The 12,713-nt window shown below is 38.4% G+C and overlaps 1 protein-coding gene across 1 annotated transcript in view; it reads right to left on the bottom strand.

Annotated features, from left to right (window-relative positions):
• Positions 1-478: 478 nt before the first annotated feature.
• ttll4 (tubulin tyrosine ligase-like family, member 4) overlaps positions 479-12,713 on the bottom strand; it is a 28,929-nt gene continuing 16,694 nt past the window's right edge. The window contains exons 13-21 of the mRNA XM_022219245.2: positions 11,530-11,652; positions 11,344-11,442; positions 8,684-8,818; positions 7,170-7,307; positions 6,993-7,089; positions 6,687-6,897; positions 6,121-6,188; positions 5,967-6,037; positions 479-5,123 (exon numbers count right to left, since the gene is read on the bottom strand). Coding sequence (XP_022074937.2) covers positions 4,940-5,123; positions 5,967-6,037; positions 6,121-6,188; positions 6,687-6,897; positions 6,993-7,089; positions 7,170-7,307; positions 8,684-8,818; positions 11,344-11,442; positions 11,530-11,652 — 1,126 coding nt within the window. The 3' untranslated portion in view covers positions 479-4,939. The remainder of the gene's footprint in view (positions 5,124-5,966; positions 6,038-6,120; positions 6,189-6,686; positions 6,898-6,992; positions 7,090-7,169; positions 7,308-8,683; positions 8,819-11,343; positions 11,443-11,529; positions 11,653-12,713) is intronic.

The following is a 12,713-nucleotide window of genomic DNA, read 5'->3' as shown; positions in this document are numbered from 1 at the left end:
CGGCAAAATCTAGTCATAAAATGTTAAGTCTTAGAAAATTTGGTGACCGTGGAAGACAGAGACAAGTGAGGGAGGCCACCAACACTCCTATGACTCCTCTGAGGGAGTTCCAGCTTCAGCAGCTGAGATGTTAGAGACTGTTCATCCAACAACTGTTGTCTGTTCTTCACCAGTCAAAGCTTTATGGAGACAAATAGAAAGACTTTTTTGGAAAAATCTCCAATTAAATGTGGACTAGAGTTCACCAGAAGACATGTGGAGACTGAAGACACCTGGAAGAAGGTTCTTTGGTCTGAGGAGACCAGGATGGAGCTTTATGTCCATCAGAGTAGATGATATGTTTGATGGACACCAAACACTGAACGTCATCACAAAAACACACCATCCACAAGCATGGTGGTGGCAGCATCATGATGTGAAGAAATGGAATGTGGAACAAACTCACCATTTGATTCACTCAAATAAAGAGCCATCGCCAGACTTTTACCACAAATGTTTTTATTTTAGAATTGTCATCCTGAGCACTGTAAACAGCCCTTTAACGTGGAAATGTGACAGCTGTCCGTTAGTAAAAATATCTGCACTTAGAACATTTCACTGGTGGAAAAAACAAACTGCAGCGTCATAGAACTGTCAAATAGAAACTCTGAAAAGCAGCAAACAAACAAGACGGCAGCGAGGATCAGGAGCAGAGAAAGAGTCACTGACCAACGAGATGATCTTCTGATTTCAGCTCAGTTAGTCTAAGACAAATACCAAATCTTATATGGGTTGAGTAGAAAAAAACTCAGAAAATCAGCTGTAATGGTCTGTTTGTGTGTCAATGTTCTGCTAATATGACGGCATATTAGAGTCAGTGTTACTGAGCTAGGGAGGGTAATATTTAAAGAAAATATTACATTTACAAGAAAAAAGATACATTGATAAGAAAACTTGCATATTGAGAGATTATGAAGATTACTAGATTTGCCTGTAAAAAGTTGTAAACTTGTGAATTTAATTTCAAGAGAACTTCTAGAAAAAAATGTGCGTATTCAGAATTTTTAAAATTATAAAACGTGAAAAACTCAAGACTGTCTAAAAATAAACTCACAAGAAATATTTTGCATATTCTGAAACTGACCTTTTAATCGGTTAATAACATTTGTGTTCACAGTAGGGATATTTTTAATGGAGCCAGGGAGGGAAAAAGATGTAAATTCATGAGGAAAAACACAAATTTACAAGAAAACTGAAAATTATTCAAGATTATTGGGTATAAATTTGTGAAAAAAAAATAATTCTGAGAGTAAACTCCCAAATTTACAAATTTGCAAATTCTCAGATGGAAAAATGTTTAAATTTGTGACCAAAAAAATCATTTTAAATTCACAAAAACATGCATATTCTCAGAAATTATGAGTTTTATCCTTTAGTTTGATTTATTTGTTTTGTTCTTTTAACTACAGAGGCTCTAATATGTCGTCATATCTGACCGATTACTCAACCACCAAAACTTTTCTTAACAAGCCATTGTTTTGTCCTTTACTGAGTGAAAATGCGTTCACATTCACTCTTCCTATTTTTGTACCGTTTGCGTCACTATAATTGAAAATCTTTGAATCATTTCTCCGCAAACATGAAGTTGCAATAACTTTGAATGATTTAAAATATTCAAAATGAGCAGAAAAAGACGATTTCCTGCGACAGTTTCTGAGCTCCGACCAGCTTCATGTCAGGTTGTTGAGATGAACACTGAGAAGATGAACCCGAACACTTCAAGTTTGTCTCACAGCAGGTGGAGATTTGTGGAATTATTTTCCTGAGGAAACCATAAGAACTCTGGAACTTTACATCTGAGCAGCAAAGTGGTGCTTTCAGGGTTTAAAAGAGAATTCTGGTTTATTTCTGAATGTTTCCGTTACGTCTCTTTGCTGACGACTTTGTACTCTTCGCTTCACTTTTTAATTCAGTAATTTGGCAAAAATCACTTCAGATATCGGTTAGAAAATCTCCAAATATGTTGAAAACTGTTCACAATGACCCAAAATTTGGTCAAACTGACTCAAATTGTCCAAAATGTTTTGAAAAATTGACTAAAAAAATGGTCCAAAATGGCTCAACAGTTCCAGGTGGGTCGTTTCTGTTTCATTTCAGTCACACTGTAAAGATTTTGGACAAGTTTTGAGCAAATCCGGACAAGTGTCAAGACATTTTGGACAATTTGAGTCATTTCAAAACAGGCTGTGCATAATACTAAACAATTACAACGCATTTTGGGGCAACTTTTGGGCCATTCTGGACAATTTTCATTGTCTTTTACAACATATTTTTGTCATTTGACAGTTTTTTGACCTTTGTAGACAATTAAAATCTAATTTTTGACATTTCGGGCAATTTTTTCTCAATATACACACATTTTGGGTCAGTGCGGACAGTTATGAACTCGTTTTATACCATTTTGGGTTATTTTGGACAAGTCATGTAACTTGAATCTCATAAATTGATGCCGTTTTATTGGTCTGAACCTCTACAACGGAGGTGCAGAATACAAAGTTCGCAAAAAAAAGCACAACACACTAAAATAAACCACAATTATCTTTTAAATCTGGTGCTTTACTTGCATTTTGGCAGCTTTCAATAAATCCTATATTTTGTGTAGAAACAAGCATCACAGAGAAGCTCCTTTTTAAAAAACTGCTCTGAGATAAACAGAAATATTTGCAATATTAACTCTTATGTTTGTCTCCTAACATGCGCTGTCGAACAAGGAATAAACGTCTGATCATCTAGAACACACTGAAGGTTTGTTAAACACAGCAGAAACACCATCAGCCAGAAGGAAGAAAGTCAGAAATGTGTCGTTAGAGCAGCTTCTCTCAATCCTCGTCCCTCCGTCGTATTTTCTTCACTCTACAGTCCGTAAGGCAGGAACGTGATGACAACAGTCCTTTAAACGCCTTTAAACAGTCTGATTTAAAGAGGAATCACAGTGTTGTTTACTGTCGCACCAGTGTAACACCTGCAGGTTTGTTCAGCAACTGCTTCATGGAAACCCAGTTCTTCACAGTTTAAGGCCGGAGAGCAGCAGGAGGGATCTCTGGATCTTGGCACGTGGTTTAGAAGCAAAAAGGTTGTGTGGTTTTTGAAGTACTTGGGAGTAATACTGTGAGAAAACCCTGCATACACACAAACCGCAGAATAACTGTTGGAATCCATCCATCAGCTAGCTCGGACTGAGCGTGATCGAAAAGTTCTGGGACTGTTCTTGATGCGTGTACTTGGCATGTTCTTACAAACTTCCTAAATCTGACTCATCAGACTAACATTGTGGATATCTGCGGTCACATCAGAAGCTACGGTGAGCTATTTTCAAACATACTATGGCACTGCAATCAAAACTGTGTATGGCAGCCATTTTTCCCAACAGGTGAGGGGCATCAAGACAGCACGATAGGTACCTGATAAGTGGCGTCTGAGAGTAAATATGATGGTTACTATGTAGTTTTTATACCATACATGACAGTCAAACTCCACAGCAAGGCGAAAGAAACCTTGTTGGCTCAGAAAGAAATAGAGATTTCTCAGGAAAAAGACTCATTTCAAAACATGAAGACCACCTCTGAAGAGGAGATGAAAAGCCTTAAGGACATAATCCAAGCTAAAGAAGAAAAACTGGTCACATAACCATCTTAACTATGGTTTGATACATAGTTAAAGACTGCATTCTAAGTGTCTGATAAGTGGTGTCTGCAGCTACCATTCTGAATAGTCCAAACTGGATTACAGACATCTCCAACTATGGTTTTGATTGGACAGAAAGATGTTATAGAAAATTTCTGTAAGGGATGTCAAGACTGCTTTACAAGTGCCTGACAGTAAATATGACTAGTTAATAGACCATTTTTGTACCATACATAACAGTCCAACTCTGCAGTGTTTGATATAATGTTAAGATGTCTGGTAAAGGATGTAAAAACTGCATTCGAAGTGTCTGATAAGTGGTGTCTGCAGCTAATATTATGACCAGTCAAAGCACAATAACAGACATCTCCAGCTATGGTTGTGACTGGACAGAATGATGTTATAGAAATCTGGAGTAAAACTTCTGCAAGGGAAGTCAAGACTGCATTGTAAGTACCTGATAAGTGGTGTTTGCAGCTAATATTCTGTCCAAACTAAACCAGATATCTGTAACTGGTCAGTATGACGCAGCAGATATCTGGATTCAGAGTTCAGCTCCACAAGTTTTTGGGCGCCAACACAGTTGTTGCTCTCCCTGTGACTTCTTCCTTATCCCAAAAAGTAAAAAGATTTGGAGTCGCTGTTTAGGGGATTCAGCTCATCGCAGACAGAGCTTGGCATGTTTACAGAGCTGGACTTCCAGGAGCACTGGGAGACTGTGTCACCAGGGATTTTCATTCATTTAAATCTGATGCAGTTTTTTTTATAGGCGCAGTCTCTAAACTTCTTGATTGCACTGACTAAAACATTTCTGCAGGATAAATGCTCTCTGTGTTGGCGTTTTCCCAGCAGCACTAACCTCTGTTCATTGCAGCCTTAACGACTACGTTCAAATCCTAAAAAATGTTAACGAGGTAAACCCACAACTCTGCACTGCATCACAAACCTAACTAAGCCGTCTCTGGGAAGGATCGGGCATCTCCGGCGTGGTTCAAGTCTTAGCAGGATGATTTTCACTCCACGTAAAAGCTCAGAACCTCTTCGACAAAATGAACAGTGCTTGGCATGTTAGCGATATTTATTAGGAACACTAGTCTGGTTCTGGAAATGTGATATGCTCACTGGCGTGGCAGTAAACCTGAACTCAGAAAAGAGCCACTTTATGCATATAATCTCAGTGTGTATTCGCTGTTGTACGTCCTTGCCATCAGTGTTTGTGAGGAGGGTGAGGCTGGATTAGACCCTGAGCGTTGTGTCTGTTGTGGTACCGGTCCGGTCAGAGCAAGGCGAACTGTTGAGGCAGCAGGCTCTGGGCGGGGCTGGGCGGGGGGCTGGTACAGGCACTGCTGGAGACGCTGGATCCAGGACTGGGGGAGGCTGGAAGGCTGGAGACCGAAGCCACCTCCTGGTCCGAACCGTCATCGTCGTGGTGGGAGCGGTGCCGAAGAGAAACCACCACCCTGCAGAACCACACAGGAGGGTTCATCTGCTGTTCACACTTAGAAATATGGATCCTACAATATTGAACATAACTTTAAAGTCATGTTTAACCCGGCAGCAAGTGTGGAAGCTCTGGGATGTTGACTCATCTAGACAAAAAAACAAATAAATCTAGCTGGTCAAGGGTGTCAAGACTGCATCGTAAGTGTCCGTTAAGTGGTGTCTGTTGGTATTATTCTGAATAGTCCAAACTGAGTTTCAGAAATCTCCAACTGTGGTTTGATTCCTACTTTATAGATATCCAGGCTTTAAAGTTAAAACTAATCCTGAGTTTTTTTGCTTTTGGGTGGGAGTCGGGGTACAATCTCGCTAACTAATAAGACATTCAGATTTCTGCCTTCACAAACTCAGACTACAGATTATAGTAATACCAATAAAGGCCAGTAGGTGGTGGTAGGTTCTCCATCTGACTACAACATGGTCCACATATATTGACTAACAATCAGTAAAAGACATGGAAAAGGACATAGATTAACCTTTTAACAATATGTGCACTATTTATTCTGAAATACAACTATGTAAACAGTTACAGTACAAAAAAAAACAAAAAACAACTAACTAAATAATAGGGCTTGGACCTGAATATTCGGTCGTGACGGTGGTATCTGAGTATTAATTTCGAGATCCAAATATGTTTAAGCCTGTGGTGAGTGACCAAAGAACCAGAAGCTCTTAGAAGGTTATTTACACTGTCCAACCTTTTCCACAGTCTAATTAGAGCGGTGTTCTAAACCAACACAAAAGCCGGTATATTCAGTAGATTCCAGTCACTCCCTAACCTTCTGCACCGGTCAGCTGTTTACCTGGATCTGGATGGGCTGACAGGTTCTGGTCTGTGGCCTTCAACCCTGGAGATGGAGCTGCACCTGGACCACTGGACAGACAAACAGAACAGGCTTAAAACAATCAGCTCGCTTCGTTTCTTTTGTTTTCTTTCTGATTTATCAGACGAATCACCATGTGAGCTGGATCACTGGTTCCCAGATGGACTCCTTTCTGACACAGCATCCTCAGCAGACAGATAGCTGCACAGAAAACACACAAAGAAAGTATAAAACATGGTGATTCTGGGTTTCTCTGTGGTCAATTTGTTCCATTTTGGGGGGATTTTGCATCTTTTTGTGGTGATTTTGTGTTTTCTTGAGGTAATCTTGCATCTTTTTGCAGTAACTTGTCTGTATGTGGTGGTTTTGGACCCTTTTGTAGCGATTTTGCATTGTTTTTATGGTAACTTTTGCATCTTTCTGTGGCGATTTAGTGTCTTTTTGTGGTAATCGTGCACTTTTTTGTGAAATTTTGTGCCTTTTTGTGGTAATTTACATCTTTGTGGTGATTTTGCATCATTTTGTGGATAATTTTGAAGGTTTTGCGGCGATTTACTGTCTCTTTGTGGTAATTTTGTGTGGTTCTGTGGTGTTTTTATCTTTCTTTGTGGTAATTTTGTGTCGTTTTGTGGTGATTTTGTCTCTTTTCCAGCAGTCACAGGGCCACATGAACAACAGAAAAGCCCCCATCCTACGTACATTTGGTCCTGTTGTTCCAGTACTTCTGCTCCCACTGGTCCAGCAGGATGTTCAGGTATCTCGGACACTCGAAGAATCGAAGGTAGCGAGACGACGACGGCGACGGGAAGATCCTCTCGAACTCTCCTCTGCGACTGAACTCGTCTTCGGTCTCGGCCAGAACTCGAACGTCCTCCGGAGTCAAAACGTCCAAAACCGAGGCGAAAAAGTCCTGAAGGAGACACCGGGACAGAAACATTCTCATTTCTTTCACCTGTTTCTGAGGATACTGATGCTGAGTGTCAGTTTGAAGTCGTATTTGTTTACCTGGTCGGCGTAGCGCTGCGTCAGGTAAAAAGCTCGTTTGACTTTCTCGTCTGCAGACAGGTCGGATCTACTTCTCTCTCTGGCTCCTCCACACAAACTAAAAACACAAAACACATTAAATCCAGTTCCTGTTTGGACCTGGACGGTGCTCACTGAGGTGCAGCAGCTCCTCCTCACCTGCTGGTGGAGCTGGAGGCGCTGCTGCAGGGCGTCAACACGTCGTCTCTGGAGGGAATCCTGAAGCCGGCCAGGTTGAGCAGATCTCTGATCATCTGGCCTTTAACGGCCACGTCCAGCGCCGTGTTGGAGTGGAGGCTGGAGACAGACAGCAGGACGAGGGTCAAAAACTGATCCAAGAAGAAATAAATCAGAGCCGGATTCTTCTTCTGCACTAACTTCAATCTGTTTAATTACAGGAAGGGACAGAGCTGACTGTTTCTGAGGGAGGATAAGGTCATTTAGCATCTGCCAACCCCTGCTGCACTGCAAAAACTCAAAATCTCACCAAGTCTGTCTTATTTTTAGTCTAAATGTCTCATCCAACTTGATTTAAGATAAATTCCCTCAACAAGCGACATTTCAGCAGATAGAGGGACTTGTTTTAGGAAAATGCTTCTTAAATATCTTGTTACGTCAAACAATCTTGAAATTATCTTGAAAATTTAAAATGGGTTTAACCCTCGTGTCGTCCTGCGGGTCAAAATTGACCCGTTTTAAGGTTTGAAAATGTGTGAAAAAAATATATTTCCACAGCGAAAACTTGCACATTTTCAAAATTTTTGAGGAAATTTAAAAAATTTTTGGTGGAGAAAAAAAAAAAACGTTAAAAAAATGTTTCTTTAAGAACATTCACATAAAAATCAACCAAAATCCAGCGAATTTCGCTGGATTTTGGTTGATTTTTAAGTGAATGTTCTTAAAGAAAATATTACAACTTTTATTTATATGTATAGAATCATTTTAGATATTTTTAGGATTTTTTGAAGATTTTTAATAATTTTTAGAAAATATTTACAATTTTTAGATTTAAAAAAAAAAGAAAGCTCTTGCTAAAGTTGGAAATTATTTTTAAATTCAAATTTTTACGGAATTTTCTTCCTAAAGATTTTGCAAATTTTTATAAATTCTGGGAATTTTTTGATGAATTTTTGGATTTTTTTTCAGACAAGGGAACAATATTTTCTGGTAAATGAGGACAACAGGAGGGTTAAGACATCTAAGCTTGACAATCCTGGTAAAATAAAGCTTAAAAATAAATTTCCCAGCTAATTTTAAGGTCTCAATGTTCTAAATATCAGATCTTACTTCAAGAATCTTACCAAGCCATTTTTCACTTGTTCTATTGGCAGATTTTTTCACAGTTAAAGTTCCTTGAAATAACTTTTTTGTCCTGTTTTTTCCAGTGTGACCAGTGCTCTGTTTTCTGCTGTGGCAGAAACTCTGAACAGACCGGGTTCAGGAACGAGAAACCCGACCACCAGCAGCATCTTCAGGCAGAGAACCATCACAGCAGGGTGCTAATCTGACAGGTTCAGGACGTCTGTCATAGCAGCTGCTGTGTGGTTTTACAAAGCACAAGAATCCTTTCATTGCTTGTGGTCTAACGTCTTCAGTATATTAGTTATCTGATGAAGCGTGTGCTGGTGTGTCTGTCCTGTAAAGGATCACTGAAGCATCCGTCCATCCTTCACCTTGGGGATATGTTGACCTCCAGGATCCAGGGCTTCAGGTTCTCGTCCAGCATGATGTCGAAGCCGAACAGTTCGTGGCAGCTGTAGGAGGAGCGGACGTTGGCCTTCATCAGACTGTAGACGTACGGCTCAGACCTGACCACAGCAAACACACACACCATTACCGACTTCTTCATTTAGGATTTCACATTTACTCTTTTAATGAATGTTTCATCATTCTTTGCTGTTTGGCTTCATTGCACATGTTGTTGCCTAAATTGTAAAGACAAACTTTTTTTAGTTTAGTGTAAAATTATGTCATTTTGGCTTTTTTTTAATGCACATCAAGGAAATCAACACGTTTTCACCAAAAACATTTGTAATTACAACAACTTGTGGGAGAAATGGTGGATTTTCTGGAAGAATTCCACAGGTAGCAATACTTTCATCCACGACTGCAGGTCATGTTGGATTTCATTTCTGACTCACTATAGACGAGTTTAGAGTCATTCTGGACAAAGTTAAAGTCATTTTAAAAGAAGGTTTTTGTTACTGTGGACATTCAGGAACTAATTCTGGACAAACTGATTTCATGTTGGACCAATATTTCATCATTTGAGACGTTCTGGATTAATTTCTGCTAATTCAGACACTCTTGGGCTGTTTTGGACACTTTTCAAGCTAATTCAAGAAAACAAAGGTTATTAACTCGTTCGCTGCCAATGACGTCTATAGACGTCAATCATGTTTTTGGACTGGGGGGGCTGCAGGACAGTCTGTTGGAGCTTGTCGGTGTAAATCCTGGAGTTTTGGAACGTGAGAGTGTTGCGGTGGGCCAAAAGAATGACAAAGACAGTGACCATGGTGGGGCGACAGCAAAAAGCACCGTTACCAACAGCAGCTGGCGATCAAAGCCGCGCTAGTTTTCGGTTTCTGTTTCGCCACCACCGCTCTGTTGAGCTCATCTGATGAAGCCGAGTCAGATGAGTTTAGAGGAAGCACACAGACACACACAGACACACACACACACAGACACACACAGACACACACACACACACACACAGACACACACACACACACACACACACACAGACACACACACACACACACAGACACACACACACACACACACAGACACACACACACAGACACACACCTAAAAATATTTTGTTTATATTTTGTAAGATGTATTGTTCAGAACCAAAATGTTGACTTGTGTTGTTTGTTTGTAAATAAATGATTAAGCTAACAAAAGGTTAAAAAGTTGACCTCAGAATGCTTTTTCCGAGTTGTTTTTGTTGTTTCATATGAGTAAACAACTGTCCAGTTGTGTGGGATGTCACTAAACCAAAAAATATTGGCATCAAAGTGATTGATGTGCCTCTCTGCAGAAAAAGCTCGTTATCTCTGTTTTTTGGTCAAAAACAGGTGTTTTTGCTGAAACGACCCTATGTTCTGCTGCCGATAACTTTAGAACCGAAAATGTTAGAAACAAACTTTTTTTTCCTGATGAAAGAAGAGAATCTACACTTTCTTTCGATAGTTTCAATGTTTATGTAGTTTTAAAACTTGATATTCTGTAGATCTTGAAAAATCTGTCAAAATTCTTAAAACTCTGGCAGTAGGGGCTCTTTGCTCTGAAAACGGCTGGCAGCCAATGAGTTCATTAAAAAACTCATTTTGAACATCTCTGTTATTTTGGACACATTTGGGGTCATTTTAGACAAAGTTTTTGTCTAATTTTAGACCAACATTTATTATTTTGGACCATTTTTAAAGACATTTTGGAAGAATTTATGGTACTTTAGACGACTTTAGGGTTGCTTTGGACACGTCTGAAGTCATTTTACACAAAAAAATGTGTTATTAATAAAAAATGTGACTAATTTTGGACAATTTTAAAGACATTTTGGAATAACTTCTGTTATTTCAGACACATTTCAAGTCATTTTAGACAAAAAATGTTATTAATGACATTTTTTTCTTTACTTTTAGACCAACATTTGTTATTTTGGGCAATTTAAGACATTCTGGAAGAATTTTTGTTATTCTGGACACGTTTTGCGTCATTCGGACACGTTTCAAGACATTTTGGACCAAGTTTTGTTAACAGTCAGATTTTTTGACAAATTTTAGACCTTTTTTAAGACATTCTGGAAGAATTTATGGTTCTTTAGATGACTTTAGGGTTGTTTTGGACACGTCTGAAGTCATTTCAGACAAAAAAAATGTTAGTAATAAAAAAACGTGACTAATTTTGAACCAACTTTTGCTATTTTGGAGAATTTTAAAGACATTTTGGAATCATTTCTGTTATTTCAGGCAACTTTCAGGTCATTTTGGACACATTTCAAGTCATTTTAGAGAAAAAAAAGGTTATTGATGACATTTTTTGTTCACCTTTAGACCAACATTTGTTATTTTGGGCAATTTTTAAGACATTTTGCAAGAATTTCTGGTATTTTGGATCTTTTTTAAGACATTTTGGGATAATTTCTGGTATTTTTGACATGTTTCAAGTCATTTTAGACAAAGTTTTATGATCAGTTACATTTTTTGACTAATTTTAGACCAACATTTGTAATTTTGGACCATTTTTCAGACATTTTGGGATCATTTCTGTCACTTCAGACATGTTTTTAGTCATTTTGAGTCGTCTTTAACCAGACTATTAGACGTACGCGATGACGGTCTTGATGACGATGTCTTTGATCTTCTCCCAGAGCAGCGAGGTGTTGACTCCCTTAGAACCCAGGAAGTGCCACAGAGCCTTCAGAGCCCTGAAAGCAGACAAACAGCAGCAGAAATCAGAGTCTATTATTTATGCTACAGAGAAGCAGAGTCTATCATCTGTTCCAGAGCGGCACCATTTGTGTCCCTGGCAGGCCTTGTCGTCGCTGTTGCTCTGGTACTCAGAGTTCTTCTTGTTGACGCTGTAGTTGGTCAGATGCATGAACTTGTTGCTCAGAGTCTTCATGGAAGACGAATATCTGCAGAAGATGAAATAAACCGTTATTATTCAAAGAGTCCACGTTCAGGTCGTTCAACAGCTGCTGTTTTCTGACGTTAAAGTAATTCTGGATGTTTTTAGAGTTGATTTTAGGTAAATTCAGACTTTTTTAAGCAGACTGATCTTTAAAGGAGCAACAATTATTGGATTTTGGACCATTTCAGGTCGTTCTGCACGTCGTTTTAGATGAATTTAAAGCCATTCTGGACAAATATTCATTCCTTTCGGACAAATCTTCAATAACTACCAAAATGTTTTATCATGTCAGACGATATCTGAGCAGCTGTGAACAAACTAAAGTAAATTTGGACATTTTTGAATCTTTCTGGACAACCTGAGTCAATGCAGACAAATTCCAAGCTACTTTAGACAAATGTTAAGTCATTTTTGTGTTGTTTGGGACAAATATTAAGTCAATTCATTTGTTTTCCAATTTTGGAAGCATAGTTGAGGTGTGGACAATTGTTGAGCAATTCTATACAATTTGTGTCAGTTTTGAAATTTTTATGTCATTTTGGACATTTTATGAAACTGTTCTGGACAATTTGTTTCATCACAGACAAGTTTTGATCAATGTTAGATTTTTAAGAAATTATGAGCCAGTTTTTGACATTTTGAAGTCATTTTGGACAAATATTCTGTCCTTTTAGACATTATTCTGGATGAATGTTACATCATTTTGAAAACTTTTCATAATTTTGGATAATTTTTGAATCATTCTGGTCAATTTATGTCATTAGAGACAAGTTTTTGTGTCAGTTTAGACAAAGTTTTATCTCATTTGAGACATTTTGTGTCATTTTGGACATTATTTACATTATTCTGGATAATTTATGTCTCATTCCAGACACGTCTGAGGGATTTTGGACACAGTTCAAAGAGATTATAAGTTATTTTTGTGTAGTTTTGGACAAATCTCAAGTCATTTTGAATTCTTTTTTTAATTCTGGACAATATTTGCGTACTTTGGAAGAAACTTTCAGTAAATTTGGACAATTTGTGAGTCAACAGACAAATTCTTAGATTCTTAGTCATTTTTCA

This window comes from Acanthochromis polyacanthus, chromosome 14 (assembly GCF_021347895.1).
Source record: "Acanthochromis polyacanthus isolate Apoly-LR-REF ecotype Palm Island chromosome 14, KAUST_Apoly_ChrSc, whole genome shotgun sequence".
Classification (NCBI taxonomy): Eukaryota; Metazoa; Chordata; class Actinopteri; family Pomacentridae; genus Acanthochromis; species Acanthochromis polyacanthus.
Note: the sequence above shows the minus strand (reverse complement) of the source record. Positions and strands in the feature narration are given on the sequence as shown.